This window comes from Leiobunum rupestre, chromosome 9 (genome assembly GCF_980474605.1).
Source record: "Leiobunum rupestre chromosome 9, qqLeiRupe1.1.hap1, whole genome shotgun sequence".
Taxonomy (NCBI): Eukaryota; Metazoa; Arthropoda; class Arachnida; order Opiliones; family Sclerosomatidae; genus Leiobunum; species Leiobunum rupestre.
This window is the reverse complement of record NC_143392.1, coordinates 10407796-10425523: the sequence shown is the minus strand read 5'-3', so window position 1 is coordinate 10425523 and position 17728 is coordinate 10407796. Positions and strand designations below refer to the sequence as shown.

Sequence of the window (17728 nt, the reverse complement as noted above, 5' to 3'; positions counted from 1 at the left end):
CGAGGGAACGGGAACAAAAATCGCCATTAGTTACCGTGTCGTTGAAAAAACAATTAGAATAAGAATACTTACTCGAAGGCGAAGGCAACGAGGGCACAGATGACAACTACGGAGTCTAACAAGTTCCATAGATCTCTACAGTAGGACCCAGGATGAAGTATAATACCCTGATCTACAATCTGCGAGCGGATGCACGAAAACGGAAAAGAACCGTGTTAGACTAAGACGAAATGTTGTAAGAATGAGATAATGCATCCGGGTAATGCATAAATTGTTTTGGTCTTAGCTAACTTGTTAAAATGTTCCAGGAAATTTGCCATAGCACTGCCAACTTCTATAACGCGATCGGGGTTGGCCGTGGTCAAAACATAGGGGCTGCTTCACTAACAAGGAGACATCCCGAAGTGTAACCCACCGATTTTGTTCAAACTCGGGGGATTGGTAGACCTTCATGTATCATGAAAAATCCTAAAGGAAATTTATTCAATGGGCAACCGTTTTGCCATGGCAACGAAAACTGTTTTTGACAACAACAAATGGAAATTTTCCCATTGAAAATAACATGGGATTCTGACCGAAAAATTTGAACAAATTTCAAAATTTCGAAAATGCCAAAAAAAAAAGAAAAAAGAAATAAAAATTGACAATAAAAACATCAAAATTGATCAACTTTTGATCAATTTGAGTTCAAAATCCCATGTTATTTTCAATAGGAAAATTTTATATTTTGTATTGTCAAAAATATTTTTCGTTGCCATGGCAAAACGGTTGCCCATTGAATAAATTTCCTTTAGGATTTTTCATCATACATGAACGTCTACCAATCCCCCGAGTTTGAACAAAATCGGTGGGTTACACTTCGGGATGTCTCCTTGTAAGCTAGGCCCTAGGTTAAAAACATGTTCTAGTTTTATTACAATTTTCTAGTCAGAGACTTAATATCACTATCACAATAATGATACTAATGTTCGAGTCGTCGTAAAATTAAGTTTAAGAAATTAACTTACCACCAAATTTTAAGTATGACTTTTAAAGATTTATTTAATGAAGCTGGAAGTGGCTGTTCAACGGTAAACTTTTAAGCAATTTTTTAACCACTTGGCTATTTTTAAAAATTTCTACCGTTTGATGGCGCTCAAATGTTTCCCGAAAGAAATTTTACCCAGTATACCTTGCAAATTATGATATCGCCTATTTGGGACTACCGGGTTTCTAAACACATCCTCTAATAGTTTATAGCGAAAGTTCATCACCTCGCGATTATTAGTGATACTCTTTGACACACACGTGACACCTACTCCATATATATTTACGTTTCACAATTATAAAGCAAACGAACTTATTCTAGGATGGTATCATGATAGCAGAGGTTAATGCAACTGCTCCATATTCTTAGTATCCGAATGCATTATCGCGAAATGTGATTGAGTGGGAAACTCACTTTAAGTATCATTTCTACGGTAAAGACCCCTGTAAAGGCGTAGTCGAAGTAGTTGAGGATTTTATTACTCTCCGACTCTTCCTGTACCGGGTCTTCAGCGGCCAATGTTATGCTACTCAAGGAGATTATAATCATGATGAACAAATCAAAATAACGAAGATTCACAATGTAATGGGCAGCGCGACGAATTCTGTAAATAAAACTGTCTTAACCTTTGACCTAGAACGCGGGCTGGGGAAGTAGAATACTTACGGATTAGTAGAGGTGAAGATAAACATAGAGGAATATGGCAGCATTGGTTTGGGCCCTGTAATGTCGTCGTCCCTGTTCAAGTCTTCTCGCGGAGCATCTTCTTAAGGGAAGAGGGAGCGAGATCGAAGACTCATTATTACACACATTCCCCTCCCGCCAACGCCACCAATCATTCAATTGACAAAAGATACCAAAGAATAATATACAGAAATAGAGAACGGACAACAACGAAGGTTACGCATATTAATCGCATTCCCTACTCGACACAAATCGCCCAAGTCATCAACTAAGAGCTAATTACGACAAGAGAAATAGAACTTCTATCCTAAATCATCATTAAATTCGAGAAACGTACTTTTCCTTTTTGGGCCTGATTATTATGAAAGTATTAGTTTAGATATTAGTCGAGTTGAATACGTATAAACATAAGTAACATAATAACAATAAGTATGACACTTCCTCCTATTGCTTTATTGCTAATTTTCTAACCGAACCTTTTTTTTGACACTGATACTCTCTTCAAGCTGTGACTAGGACTCGCGACTTACCGTTTTGGATGACAACGTTTTGATAAAAATGTAAGCCTAATATCGGAGAGCACGTTCTGGAGTCGTGAGGGGATTTGGCTTTGTTGAGAAGCCCGCGTGCGAATCACGCGTGATATAAAAACACGAGCTCGTGGCGCCGAGAAAACCTTTTTAAATTTTTATCATTTTAGCCTAATATTCCGCCTATCTATCGGAAACCAGATATTTCGGTTTAGCGGAAGTCTCGCGTATTTTAGACACTAGAGGGCTCTGTACCGAGAAAACATTTTGATTACGCAATAACTATGAAAATCAGTTTGGTTGTAAATCTCGTTAATCATCATATTTATTGTAATTATGTTACTTATGGTATAAATATATAGGAGAAAAGGACACGCGGGTGCAACCGCATCTAGAAGTGGGGCGCGTGGAATAGCGTAGAGAGGCCCTTACCATCCTCTGATAGATCCTCGCGAGAAGGCGTCGTTCGATTTAAGGTGATGTCCAGAGATTTTTCCTGGCTTCCATTCCAATTTTCTTTGTCCCCACTGGTCGTGGTGGTGATGGTGGCGAATCGGACCACGGAATTAGATAACGTTTCCTATTAAAGATTACGAATTAATCGGGGCACTTACTAATTGAAATTCTTCTCCCCATCGGGGTTGTTCTGAGGAGAAGGGGGGCAGATGTTGACCTGGGGAGGGTCTGCGGTCAGTTCTCGAAGCTCTTTGGCGATTTCTTCTTTGTTTCTCTGTCAAGGGCAAACCCAACACACTCATCGTTACTCTCGATCGCGGGTCACTGGCCCGCTTAAGGTCGTATAGTTACCTCGGCTTCTTCTTCTTCGGCCGCGGTCAGCTCCTGGGCATTCGCCAAGTTGTCGACAGCGATGGCCAAGAACACGTTCAAAAGAGTATCTTAGGGACAATTGGTCAAGGAAATTGACTTTACCTCTGATAAGTGCCTATGGACTGCATTGTAAAGGATGATAAAATTAGCGAATAAGTAGATTAGTCCATTATGAAAAGGGATAATAAAGCTAAACCCTAAACAAATGTGAAGAAATTTAAAAACTTACTAATAGCTCGTACCAATAGATCTTCGAACAAACATAAAGACGCGAAACTCGGACCAAATAGATCTTCGAGTGAAAAACTAAATTAAATTAAATTAAATAAAATAGCCAGAAATTCCAACGGTAGACCGGTTTCGTCCTATTTGGGACTCGTCAGTACCGTGCGGGAAATCTGGCTTGCGACTATAAAACCGAAGCCTAAATATTAAAAATTTCAAAATGAGTTGCGTAGCAACGGAAAGCCGAATAGGGGAAGAGTGGTGGAGATTAGTATACACGCAATGGTAAAGTTACTAAAAATTACCTCTGATAGACGCTTTACGGTAATAGTCAGTGTAGGGAGCTGTTGGCTGGCGTGGCATGAAGGGCTTGCCACCACCCTCCAACGCGTTATAACCCGGCCACCTAAATTAATGTCTTTAAAAGTCGCTTGATGACTTAGTCCTAAGGTGGTGCCTTGGGTATTAGCCTAGCTGATTATTATTATTTATTTTATTATTATTACTTTTGCGAAAGGATACAGTTACCGAACAACACTAAGATAATGAAGTACAGACTGTAAATCATCCCACCGTGAATGCCACCCTGGGACTCGATTCCCTTGTACATTACTTCGTTCCAATCTTCACCCGTAAGAATCTACGCGGACATCGCGAAGCAGGAAAAATTAAATTAGTCAAAGTCGCTGCTAACGTTTATCAGTGAGCTTCGATTTACCTGAAAAACAGTGAGCAAGGCAATTGGAAAAGTGTTGAAATTTGCTGGAGGAGTTCCGTCCTCAAAGTTAAAGCTGCGAATGGGTGATAAAATGGCGTTAACAGAAATATCGAAACCTTTGATGTTGAATATTGCCCTTTCTAAAACTTTCTATAGACTTTCTATAAAATCTTGTAGGTGGCTATAGAGAGCTTAAAGTTTGCAATACACTAAAAATATTTCTATAGAAAGACCTAGGGTTTTTTCCAATGGCTATAGAAAAATTTCCGAAATTTCTGTAGATTCTACAGACATTTGGAAACTTTCTCTTTAGGGTTTTAATTACAATTCTACAGAATTGCTATAGACATTTGCGTACTTTCACTATAGGATTCTGATTACAATTCTTCAGAATTTCTATAGACATTGGCGTACTTTCTCTATAGGATTCTGATTAGAATTTGTTAGAATTGTCATAGTCATTTGGGTGACTTTCTTATAGAATTTTGATTTTAATATAATAGAATTTCTATAGACATTTGGGTATTTTATCTATATAATTTTGATTACAATTCAATTGAATTTCTATAGACATTTGGCTACTTTCTCTGTTAGATTATAATTACAATTTTATAGAAATTCTATAGACATTCGAATACTTTCTCTATAGGATTATAATTACAATTCTATAGAATTATCCATATGATTATAATTAAAATTCTACAGAATTATCAATAGGATTATCATTAAAATTCTATAGAATTATCCATAGGATTATAATTAAAATTCTATAGAATTATCCATAGGATTATAATTATAATTCTATAGAATTATCAATAGGATTATCATTACAATTCTATAGAATTATCCATAGGATTATAATTAAAATTCTATAGAATTATCCATAGGATTATAATTATAATTTTATAGAATTATCCATAGGATTATAATTACAATTTTACAGAAATTCTATAGACATTCGAATACTTTCTCTATAGGATTATAATTACAATTCTATAGAATTATCTATAGGATTATAATTACAATTCTATAGAATTATCTATAGCATTATAATTACAATTCTATAGAATTATCTATAGGATTATAATTACAATTCTATAGAATTATCTATAGGATTATAATTACAATTCTATAGAATTATCTATAGGATTATAATTACAATTCTATAGAATTATCTATAGGATTATAATTACAATTCTATAGAATTATCTATAGGATTCTAATTACAAATCTATAGAATTATCTTTAGGATTTTAATTAAAATTCTATAGAATTGTCGAAGACATTTTAGTACTTTCACTTTAGGATTCTAATTAAAATTCTATAGAATTGTCGAATACATTTGAGTACTTTCTCTTTAGGATTCTAATTACAATTCTATAGAATTCCTATAGAAGATTTTAGTAAGGGTTAAAGTGAAGAGAAAGAGACTACTTACGCCCCGCCGAAAAGTTGCATTCCGAGGAGTGCGAAAATGAGGATGAAGAGGAAAAGTAGAAATAGAAGGCTGATGATGGAGCGCATACTGCTAAGTAACGAAATGACTAAATTTCTTAACGAAGACCAATACCTGCGTCAATGACAAAAACGGACATTAAATACGACGAAATGTCACGTGAAAAATATCTAAGCAGACGTACTTTGTGACTTTGAAAATTCTGAGCAACCTCAGAGCTCTCAACACTGAAAGCCCGAATGACTCGTCCTTGATCGCTGTCCAAATTACTTCAAATATACTCCCCATAATTACCTGGGAACCATTGAACATTAACTTACTCCTACCACTTCGCGGTAGAGGGAAGAATAGTGGGAAATGGGGGGAAACTTACTACGCAATCGAAACGATTGAATGAAGATTCGAAGTAAATGCGAGGCCCCAAAGCGTAGGCCTTAATAAACATTTCAAAGATGAAGAGTCCCAAAAATACAAATTCTGCATAGACTGTTCGCGAAAAGAAATTTCAGATATACGGTTAACATTAAGGAAAATTACTCTCGTAAGTCTATGATTATGTTCAATAAGTGTGACAGTCGAAGTAATTACCGTGACCTATGTGTGGATTGACGTAGAATTAACGATAAGCGCCGCTAGCGAGGAAAATACGCCACAAATTATTATGAGCTTCGACACTATCAAAGAGCGCATATTTGCCCTAATAACTTAATCTGAAGTGGTGGCCATATTGGAATAGGCCTTTCTATAAAGTAACATTGGCCTTCTTATTTTGATGTTGCTACTGCGTCACGGGTGACGTATCGATGACGTTTTACTACAAAAAGCCCTGGATATTCGAGGAGGCACCCTGTTTTTAAGTATAAACTGAATTGTACTTATACGTATTTCGTGACAAATGAGCTACATAAAAACTAGTTCAGCAAGCATAGCTTATTTTATAGAAAGGCCTATTAAAACATTTAACACGCCGAAGTTGGGGAACCGACACTTTTGTTAAACATAATTATAGACGTATGACAATAATGAAAGAATGAACTCACATAAAAAATCCGTCAGCCAATTCGGCTGGTGATAATGTTCTACAGCAACACACGCGGTATTTAAAAATACAAGAACAATAACGCTCCAATAAAATATTTGAGTTTTTATGATGTGACGAATGACGAACCTAAACGAAATGAACGATTAAACGGTGACTTCGAAAGAAGAGGTCAGAGCGCACAACGACGTACCTAAACCTCTTTTCTACCCTCCAAAAAGCTTTACAAGCTCCTTTATTCTTGACTTTCGCTTTTAAGTAGGAAGCCCTGGCAAAACCTGCATTTCGGAAGAGAGGGTAAGAACGCACCAGAAATCGGGGTATGGTCACATTTACGAAGGTGGTCGGAGAGAGAGAGAGAGATAGAGGAAATATCGGGGCTGGGCGGAAGATACAGCCTGAGCTACGGACACTGCGCCTAGAAGATTCTACCAACTAACTAATGACAGAGAAAAACAGGGTTCAGAGTTTCACTACTCGAAGAGAGAAAATGTACTAACTACCAGAGAGACTACCTTCAAAATGGTACACGAAATGGAAGGAACTCAAATATGGGGAAAAAGAGAGAGAAGCAACCCCATCGAGGGGGTCCATAAAAGGAACAGGCTCTGTCATTTCATTTCGGAGTGCTAACGAGTATATACCATTATTATTCAAGATAAAGGTCCCAGCGCTAAATTCTAGCAGTAAGAACGGAATACGTTATCCGAAGTTGTTCATTCCGAGTAAACAATTTAAATAGTTTTTTAGAACTTAAAATAAAAATCGAAAATTTCGGAATTAAACTTTATCGGAAGTAAATGAACCGAAGTTATCGAAATAGCGTTCAGAATCGGAGAGCGTTTTACTTATAAAAATGATGAGAAAATCGAGTCAAATAAAAGCTAATTTCCATCCCCGTCTTGTGACGTGATAAATTGCGCTTGGGAATTGTTGGTATAGCTATTTTTATATGTATAAAAAATGGTTTCATAAAAACAAAAACTTTTTTCGGCAAAATTTCAAATTCGAGGTAAAAATGTAACTTCATAAGGAAAACGCCTCCAACATGGGGAGTATAGCAGTCTGATAACTTCGGTTCATTTACTTCTGACTTTAGGTATTGAATAATTTATACTTTGGCAACTACTTCCACCAAATATGTTTTCAGATCAATTGAAATCAATAAAAAAATTGATAGAGTTCGATGGGTTGGAAATCTGCCATTTCTGCTTACGTGAATTTTTGATTTTTTTGAATTTAAAAATTTTCTTACAATGATTCTCCGTAAAAAGGTTATTCTAAGATTTCGGATTTTTGGACTTATAGGCAACGTCTGCGGAGGATTTTGGCAAAGGTCCTACCCCTCTAGAGAACTTGTTTACTAGTAACAACAGCTTCGGACGATAGAGGGTTGTTGGCTCGTTAGGACTCCGACACGGGCGTGATGGAACAGAAAAGAATTGGGTTACGGGTTTGTATCGTTTATCGTGTATCAGGGAAACTTGGTGGTGATTCTGTACCTTTCAGTCTAACCTTCTTAGTTGTCACTGGTGAGAGAGGGAGGAAGAGAAGGTGGTTTTGTGTGTGCATCACATGGCCAACATTATTATTTTTTTAATGAGAGACATGCCGGATTTATTTTTTGATTAAGAGATGAGAGCACATGGAAAAAAGAAAAGTAATATAATTGAAAAATAAGTGCTTGGAGAGTTGCCGCTTTATCCAAAAAAGACTTTCCAAATTATTAAGAGACAACATTCAGAAAAAAAGAGAAAATGATGGGTTAATTACTTAAGAAAAATATAAGAAATTGCGGTCGTTTAAGGCTGATCGTTTGTCGTCGCTAACATTCGCTATTCGTGAGAGTGATAAGGAGGGTACGCGATTAGATTGGACATCGGTAGATACGGGGATACAAAGATCAGCCTTAAAGAGAGTGGCAAGATACGCAATTTGAGCAAAATAATCGGATAAATATCGTATTGATGCAGCAGCAACAGCGGCAGATTCAAATGGTTGTTCTCTCATGACGATAGCGTAAAGCAGCAGGACGGCAGCGAGAAAACGCCATTATTAATGTCTCAGCCCTTCAAGCAACGAGGGATTCACATTTACTTCCACGAAGATAGCGCCCCACAATGAATCATTTGAGAAACTTTCGCGTCGATTGATTGAAAGAATTTTCTACGTTCCAGTAGCGGATCTATTAACCTTTACTGTCAAATACTTAAACCAATAATATTCTACATAGAAAAAATCTGATAACACCGACTACGACTTGTTTTAAACTAACGTTTAACCTGGTGGGAGAATTGGAAAATTTGGCGATCCACTAGATACTTATACTCTGAGGGGTCCAACATTTGCTAATTTTGCGCACGGCATTTTTCTGATCTGATTTGAGATTTTAAAGCACGATTTTCGTGTTTGATTTTCGGCCAGGATTTTCAAGTTGGTTTCAAGATTTGTAAATTAATTTTTCTCTAGAACGTACGGTATTTGTGAGAATGACGGACCTCTCGTGAGTCGTTACACTCCCTTTAATAATTTGATTATGTTACCTTGAACTGAATTTTCTGTTAAATACTTTTAGTAAAGTTCAGTTTCTCTTAGAGTTCGTTTGGGGGAGGGCTATCTTCGTTAAAGTTTTTTATTAATCAAATTAGCTTCACACTGGAGGTAGAAATCGCAATTAAATAAATATCTTCAAATTGAGAAATAATTCCAAAAAACCTTATACGGCCATAAGCCAACGCTTTTAAAAAAACTGCAAAATCGTCATTTTTAAATCGCCAGGGTTGCAAAAAAGTCGTCAAAAACCAAAAACGGGATTACAAATTTCAAGTGTTTTTGCAAACTTTATCATCGACTTAAAAAAATACTTTTTATATGTTCGTAAAAAACATTTCCCAAGTAATTAATCACTAAAATAATACTATCGTGATTATCATTGTGCGCAAGTGTGTAGTGATTTTCAAAAAGTGTGATTTTTCGTTTATAAATAAAATTATTTAATTTTTAGCAAAAACGACTCATGCAATGATATGTATATCACGGTGGATGCGAAAAAGTTAATTATTTTATAGTTCAAAAAGGAAAATTCGAATATATAATAAAATTAATATCGTTAGTTCCTCCAATGGGTTGTTAAAAAAATTGCCAAGGCAAAAAAAGGGTTTTCAAAATGGCTTAACAAAGAACACACACCTTGATTTAAAAAAACACATCACAACAAAATGGGTTTTTTGGGTTTTGATGTGTATTAGCTAGGTAGAACCCTATCGGTTATAGAATTGGGATACAAAAATTGTATTTAGAGGTACGCGTCCAAAAATATTCAAAATATCAATACCTTCCATTATTCAAAATAATAAAAATCCTTTAAAAAACGGTAAATAAGTGTAGGCCTTTGAGGTCGTTTGCAAAGCGCGCTACGGTCACCTAATTTAATTCTACGAAGCCAAAAGCTTTTCCAAAAAAAAAATAGTTCGCGATTGCGGCAGTGAGTTTTCTACACGCCTACAACCGATTTTATTCGGTTTCTAAAACACAAAGCGACAGCGCTTTGGCTAAAAAAATTAATTCAATTTCACAAGTCCGATTATATTGAAACGAATAATATATAGAGAAAAATGTAAAAAAAGTTTTGGCCGGATTAAAAAAAAACTACCTACATTGCTCAGTGTCTGTCTTTTCTTGAGCTGCAACAAAGTATAGGATCATGAAGAACCGGTCACTCGCAACTGACCACTCATTAACAAAATGTCCAAAACAATATATATATATATATATACAGGGATGGGGTAAATTTATCAGACCGACACACTTCTTGGGCTCAAAAAGGTGGCCAAAGGGATTATATTTTACCCCACCAATCGAAATTGATGTCAAAAACGTACCGAATGAAGCCTTTCCGCTGTCGTACAACGGGGCAAAATAGTTCGCCCCTTGACCCCGACGGGCCCTCAAAGTTTGTGGGCTACCGATACAAATTCGCGAAAGGGAAAATGAAAAACAGGTATTTGTATACTACTACTCGTTAGTTTAATCGAATTTAATTCTTTAAAATGGAGACCCCAAAACTAACAGTTGAAATGCTGTATTGCCGTGAAGCGTGAATATGATGCGTGTTAGAAAGCGGTGATAAGCATTGAACAGATCATCTTTGATTGCCAACAACTGTTAAAACTACAACCACCATCGTATAGAGATTGTATCAGACCGATTCACAAATAGCTTACGGGGAAACGAACTTTTAGAGGGGAAGCCCTGAGTGGGTCGATTTTACCGCTTTTAGTTCCACTAGATGGCGCCAGTCTAAACCCTTTTGGGGAAATAAATTATAAACGAAAGAACAACTCGGTCAAAATTCAATATAACAAGTAGCATACTGTTGGCGCCATCTGGTAAGACTTCGAGTATTTAAAAATAGACCTCTAATGACGCTACCCCCGTGCAATTATGTTCCCCCAACTAAATACATACTAGTCTTCATTTTCCCTTTAAACAAAGCCTATAATGAACTTGGTAAAACGATTGAATCAACTATCGTATAGAACACGAAACTCGAATAACACGACGCCTCTACGCCCTAATTCATCGCGGCTTTGATATGATATCAACTAGCTCGTCGCGTTAAATTTTCTTTATTTCTCAGAAGAGAATCAGAAAACCAAAACGAGCGTCGACAGCGCCGATACGAAGCGTTACACGGAACAGTACCAAATAAAAACTTGATAAAAACAAAGAAAACCCGCAAATAGAGAGAGAATCGGAAATTGTGTGAGCTTACCCTCATCCTCTACTTCTTCTTCCTCTTCTTCGTCTGTGCTTTTGCTGTGCATGCTTTTTAACTTTTTGCGTTTGGCTGCAGCTCTTCTCCGCGCTGCCAGGGGGTAGGCGCGTTAATTGAATTTCAGTCAATTTAATTCAAGAGTAAGTTGCAAATTATTCGTTACCGCCTTAATTTTGTTATAAAATGAAGCGCTTACGATTGAAATACCCAAATATAATGTGTCGTTTCGTAATTAATTGGAAATAATTAGTAGAATGCCAAAACAATTTAAAATTTTAGCGTGGTGACTGACGTCATTGATTACACGTTATTTCTCATTGGCCACTATCACTTAGGAGCAACAAACACAGCACCCCACACAAGGAGAACGCAACCCGTCAAAAGTCGTGAATTTCCTTGTGTACAATTTTCATTGGCTAGACGCTTTAGCGCCTGCTGACGTTGGAAGGGGAAAATTTTGAAATTTTCTTCCCCCTTTCCGTAAAATGTTCAGCGTAAAAGTTCGTTCAATGAAATTTGTACACGACACTGCGTTAGCGTGTTTAAAGGCTAGCTGCGTTCTCCTTGTGTTTGTTGCTCCTAGCTATCACCAACATAAAGTATAGGCTTGCGTATAAAATGTAGATGATAATGATTCCGTGGCAGAAACCGAAAAATCTCCTATAGAACCATGGGATTCTACTACTGAATTTAGTGCTTACATAGTTTAAAAACACGCGCTCACGCCTTATTCTTTAGAGCGCGCGCTTAATTGACATCGCCATATCTACCAAGGATATTACAAGTATGATTATGTGGTCCCCATAAGCAAAAGTTTAGGGCAAATTTTTGACGATAACATGGTCGTTATTAAGAGGTAGGTATTCGAAATCTGCACCTCCTTGTGGCTACGTCCTCAACTATGTGTTTCTTAAATAAATTTCGAGAAATGTATTATGAATGCGCGCAAGCCGTGCGCGAACGTTTTTAAACTTAGAACCACGCGAGCGAAATCTTCGCCGCGAGCCCTTAGCACCGTAGCCAAGGCTAATTCGCAATTTTATTGCTTTAAAACTTAAAATTAACACTTATCTTTGCAAAATGATTTATCAGAACCTAAAACTGGCTATTAGAAATAAGAGTTGTGTTTCTGAAGATATTTATTTTTCAAATTTGAGATTGAGACGCGTTTTGTGTGGAATTTATCAACCCGAGCGTGGCTGCTCTACCAAGTAAGATAATATTTTTTATGTAGAAATTTTGAAAAAGAAGATGTCGCTACTGCCCTATCGTCGTACGTTAATTTTCTTCTCGCAAGGAGTAGGACAACGCCGTTACCATGAGCCTCTATGGTAGACCTATACTCATGGGGACCTTATGATAGGCTTATGATTCTACCAGATGCAGAGGGAAAAATTCAGAATAAACCGTAGTCAATGACGTCACAAACAAGGCTCGATAAAATTATCGTTCAAAATAATAGCCGCAGTGGGGCGCTGCACGTAAATTTAATTTCAATATTAAATAAACTTTCATCAAGTGAGTTACATTTTCGGAAAGCCCACGATAAGATGAACAAGAAAAATATAAAGTAGTTTCATTTCTATTCCGAAAATCTATTTGCAACTTACTCTTTAAAAAACCCACCAGCAGGGGGTGGTAGACCCACCTTCTATAATGTGCATTTTTTCTTCTTCGGTTGTTCTTTCTTCCGCCAGAATGACTTCCTCTGATTGCGGAAAAAGAAAAAAAACCGAATAAATTAATCTGGGATTAAAAACGCGTTACAATTAATGAGGTTGATTAATTAACGATTGTATATACGGTGGGATCGGAATCATATATTTGGAACAGTGATGGGCGCGTTCCTCTCATTTTGAGCGGCTTTTGTCATTTTAAGCAAAATTGAGCGGTAAAATATCTTTTTAAAAGAGTGCAAAATGGAAATGAGATGAGCTAAAATTTCGCCTCTCAAAAATGGCGAAAAGAGGAGCAAAGGTTTACCACTCGGAAAAGAGCAAAATAGAGAAGCGAAAATTTCCCCGCTCAAAAAAGAGCGAAAATAGAGGAGCGGAAATTTACCCGCTCAAAAAGAGTGAAAATAGAGGAGCGAAAATTTACCCGCTCAAAAAGAGTGAAAATAGAGAAGCGAAAATTTCCCCGCTCAAAAAAAGAGCGAAAATAGAGGAGCGAAAATTTACCCGCTCAAAAAAGAGTGAAAATAGAGGAGCGAAAATTTCCCCGCTCAAAAAAGAGCGAAAATAGAGGAGAGAAAATCTACCCGCTCAAAAAAGAGCGAAAATAGGGGAGAGAAAATCTACCCGCTCAAAAATTAGCAAAAATAGAGTGAAAATTTCCTCGTTCAAAAAAGAGCGAAAATAGAGGAGCGAAAATTTACCCGCTCAAAAAAGAGTGAAAATAGAGGAGCGAAAATTTCCCCGCTCAAAAAAGTGCGAAAATAGAGGAGAGAAAATCTACCCGCTCAAAAAAGAGCGAAAATAGGGGAGAGAAAATCTACCCGCTCAAAAATTAGCAAAAATAGAGTGAAAATTTCCTCGTTCAAAAAAGAGCGAAAATAGAGGAGCCAAAACTTGACCCCTCAAAAAAGAGCGAAAATTTCACGCCTCAAAATTTCGCGAGTGCTAGCGCTTAGAACATGAACGAGCGCGAGCTGAGCGGTTCTTTAATAAAAGTGCCCATCACGGTTGGAGAGACAACGTTGGAAATGAATTCGTGAGCCCGTCCTAATGACTCTCGAGTGAAAAGGCGAACAAATTGGTGGGCGCGAACGAGACGCTGTACTTGCCTGCTTTGCATATCCATTCTACGTAGCCGTTGAGTTCCCTCTCGAGCTGCTGTTGTCGTCGAAGCTTGAGAAAGGCTTGGCGGTTTTCGACTCGTTCTCTCTCCTTCGCAAACTCTCTGCGTTAAATCATGAAAAAAACACACATTGGTTGCGTTCGCACAGTCTCGCCGCAAAGAGCCGCACGGTATTAATTAGAATAAAATAATTTTTAGTAGTGTTGTAAGTCGGAAAAGTTTCAGGAAAATGACCGAGGCCTTTTTTCCGGAAACTTTTCCGTATTTTTCCGAAAAAAAATTAAAAAAGTGTTCATTCCATGATTAGTCTAGTATATTGTTTGCAAATTTAAATACAGCGGCATTTTCGCCTCATTTTTTCGAATCTGAAAGTAAAACTAAACCTCGAGACTTGTTTAAACTGATTAACAATGTAACACTATTAATGTTTTGTAGTATGTTTACTGATATTAGACATTTTAAATCGATAAAAAGTTAAAAACATTAAAAACCCTCAAAAAGTAATTTAGTTTTCAATTTTGATTTTTTCCGATTTGCGGAAAATTTTCTGGAAATTTTTACGCATTTTATTTTTCCGGAAAATTAACAACACTAATTTTTAGAGAAGATAATGAATGATAGTGTCCAAATATTTACCCGCTAAGAACACCGAGTACTAAGTTGAGCATAAAAAATGATCCCAAAATGATGAGAGGTACAAAATATATCCAATTAAAGTTACTTCCTAGAGCGTCGTTTGTCTGCGTGAGCGTGCGTCGACGTGCGAATGCGGAGATGGTGGAGTAGAACAAATTCAAAGATCAGACACGTTCGGCTCGAGACACCGAGCTAGATTACATTCAAAGGGGGGAGGCGGGGTTGAAAGTGTGCTAATTACCCAATATAAAATGGCGGTCCATCCTTCCATGGTAATACATTGGAAAACGGTAAGCATGGCGAAAAAAATATTGTCGAAGCCCGTAATACCATAGTTTGGACCGATCCAGCCCTCTTCGCAGATCGCGTACGAATCGTTACAAGTGAAACTCCCGAACGGCGATTTATCCGGGTTGTCCGTTTTGTAGCACGGAGTCTCTTGCTCACCCTCCGTTATTATTTCGGCTAAATACACGCGAAACGACAACGACATTTTTCACAACTGCGCCACCAGCGCGTTCCGACACTCGTCACTAAACGCTTCATCGACTCTAAATTCCGTAACCTTAACATTTCGCCAATATCATCCGTTTTGTTGTACGACTTATTGGTAGATAAAAATAAACTTGGGACCTCTGACAAAGATACATTCGTTGGTATTGAAACTAACCTGATCACTTTGGTTTGAAAAGTAGCATTGTAGACCTAAAATATTGCGCTATTAGTATTTAACCAATCAGTCGTACAAATGGTTAGTGGGAAATAAAGAAAAATCTTTTTAAAACTTGTCGACTGAACTTTGCAATGGCGCCCCAATAATTCCTCTCATAACCCTGAAAACGGGTTTAAACCTGATTGAAACTTAATTTAACCTAACCTAATCTAAACTTCTTTAGCCTAACCTAACCTTATTTAGCCTAGCCTAACCTTATTTAGCCTAATCTAACCTAACCTTATTCAGCCTAGACTAACCTTACTTATCTTAACCTAACCTTATTTAGCCTAACCTAAAATAACCTTATTTAACCTAATCTAACCTTAATTAACCTAATCTAACCTTATTTAACCTAATCTAACCTTATTTAGCCTAGACTAATCTTATATAGCCTAATTTAACCTAACCTTATTCAGCCTAGCCTAACCTTACTTATCTTAACCTAACCTTATTTAGCCTAACCTAAAATAACCTTCTTAAGCCTAATCTAACCTTATTTAGCCTAATCTAACCTTATTTATCTAACCTTAATCCAGTCTAACTTAAACCTAAATTAATCTTATTCCAACCTAATCTAAATTAACCAAAACTCTAGGAAAACTAGGCCTAGCCTTCGCTTCATAGACCCCAGAAAAGATGGGATGACACAGTCAATGAAATTGGCAACCATTGCAACGTTTATTAACTCTGTTTTAAAAGATTTCAAATCATCCTTGAGCAGATCTGTATTTTAAATATTTGGGACATGGCATTTCACGAGACGAAGGTTACGAAGAATTTAGAGTGATGTTGGTCTCCCATCTGAAGATGCGAGTCGCGGAATGGAGACCATTTTTTCCGTACCTGTATCTACGTTACTGTAACAAGTTTTATGAAGAGCACCACTGTAAAATTCAAGGCCAATAATTGCAAAAATAACGATAGCGAACAACACCAGAAGCCCGATCTGTAGCAACGGTGCCATCGCTTTGATGATCGACTTCAATACTACTTGAAGACCTGAAATGTCACCGCGATAAAAACACCATCAGTCAGTTTAAATGCACACGTTGAAAATGATTAATATAAGTTCAATATTATGGAGGCGGTAGGATTTCATTAAGGTTCTAGTCTAACTACGGAACTAAATGGAGTAGAATTTTTTCTATAAACTCATTAATGTTTGTAAGCTTACGAAATCTATAATGGGACCAATCTTTACTTCAGGGTTGCCCAAACTTCTAATTTAAAAGATCTCTATTTTGAAGGTCAAGATCGCTATTTTGAAGGTTAAGATTGTCATTTGGAAGGTATAGATAACCCTGTTTATAGTTTTTATTTTAATATTTTATTTTATTTTCTAGATAAACATTTTGAAGATCGAGATCTACCATTAAAGGAGAAGTGTCATCACTCTAAAATTGGTTAAAAACCATTTAAATCGATAGAGGACGTCCGTAAATGGTTATACAAAAATTTCATGTTAATATTTCCAGTATTTGATTTATTATAAGCAACCAAATTTCGTGTTTTATCCCCCCCGACTCGAGAATCTCAGAACCGCTTGGTTGAACCTACCTCCAGCGTCATCTCGTGAACGAAATATTTTATCCCCGGTTATATCGTTTTTCGGTCGGAACTGTCGTCTGCTACGACATTCTCCTTGGCTTTTTAACCTAGTTATATTCGTAGATTGTAGTTAATCGTGTTTTTAAAATGCCTTACACGCCGCCCTTTCTCAAATTTTTGCCGCTTCATTGTTTTGGCGCTGCACGTAGCTTCAACCGCGATTTCTGAAATTTTTGAAGCCGTTTGATGTAGGTTGCGGAAAAAGTAGCGTAACTTTTTAAATACTTTTCCAATAACTTTAAAATTTCAGGGACATAATTATTAATATATTTTCTATCTTTCTGTAAAAAACGTCGTAAATTTTGGTTTTGGTGACAGTTCTCCTTTAAGGCAAATCTACTTTACTAGAAAAAGACCATGAAAATTACAGTGTCTGATTCGGGTTCAAAAGACACGCAATTTGGCCAATTTTATGGCAAAGATTGGTCTCATTCTCCACTGAAAAGTTAGTTTCAGTGGACAAGTACTAGCTCTTGTTGGTGCGGTGCAGGACTTACTTGGAATTCCCGAGACCAGTTTCAGTGGTCTCAATACCCTTATCGCACGTAACGTTCTCAAATCTACGCCTAAATCCTCTGGCACTACGTACGTAATAAACCTGCGAGGAAGGAGTCACACACAGAGAGAAGACAGAGCAACGATAGAAGAAAAGAAGGAAAAGAAACACTAATGCTACAGAAAGAGTC

At 37.0% G+C, this 17728-nt stretch overlaps 1 protein-coding gene across 2 annotated transcripts in view; it reads right to left on the bottom strand.

Annotated features, from left to right (window-relative positions):
* Positions 1-17728, bottom strand: part of cac (calcium voltage-gated channel subunit cacophony) — a 338819-nt gene that overhangs the window by 44009 nt on the left and 277082 nt on the right. The window contains exons 7-29 of one of the 2 annotated variants that reach the window (XM_090158840.1): positions 17540-17640; positions 16278-16433; positions 14961-15184; positions 14720-14823; positions 14070-14185; positions 12933-12992; positions 11282-11374; positions 10164-10190; positions 8010-8036; positions 6701-6785; positions 6509-6636; positions 5842-5954; positions 5653-5762; positions 5451-5582; positions 4013-4085; positions 3817-3934; positions 3049-3137; positions 2856-2971; positions 2674-2768; positions 2049-2063; positions 1694-1793; positions 1442-1631; positions 73-179 (exon numbers count right to left, since the gene is read on the bottom strand). In XM_090158840.1, coding sequence (XP_090014966.1) covers positions 73-179; positions 1442-1631; positions 1694-1793; positions 2049-2063; positions 2674-2768; positions 2856-2971; positions 3049-3137; positions 3817-3934; positions 4013-4085; positions 5451-5582; positions 5653-5762; positions 5842-5954; positions 6509-6636; positions 6701-6785; positions 8010-8036; positions 10164-10190; positions 11282-11374; positions 12933-12992; positions 14070-14185; positions 14720-14823; positions 14961-15184; positions 16278-16433; positions 17540-17640 — 2379 coding nt within the window. Of the gene's footprint in view, positions 1-72; positions 180-1441; positions 1632-1693; positions 1794-2048; positions 2064-2673; positions 2822-2855; positions 2972-3048; positions 3138-3816; positions 3935-4012; positions 4086-5450; positions 5583-5652; positions 5763-5841; positions 5955-6508; positions 6637-6700; positions 6786-8009; positions 8037-10163; positions 10191-11281; positions 11375-12932; positions 12993-14069; positions 14186-14719; positions 14824-14960; positions 15185-16277; positions 16434-17539; positions 17641-17728 lie in introns of both variants that reach the window. The other variant, XM_090158839.1, reaches the window with a different exon arrangement.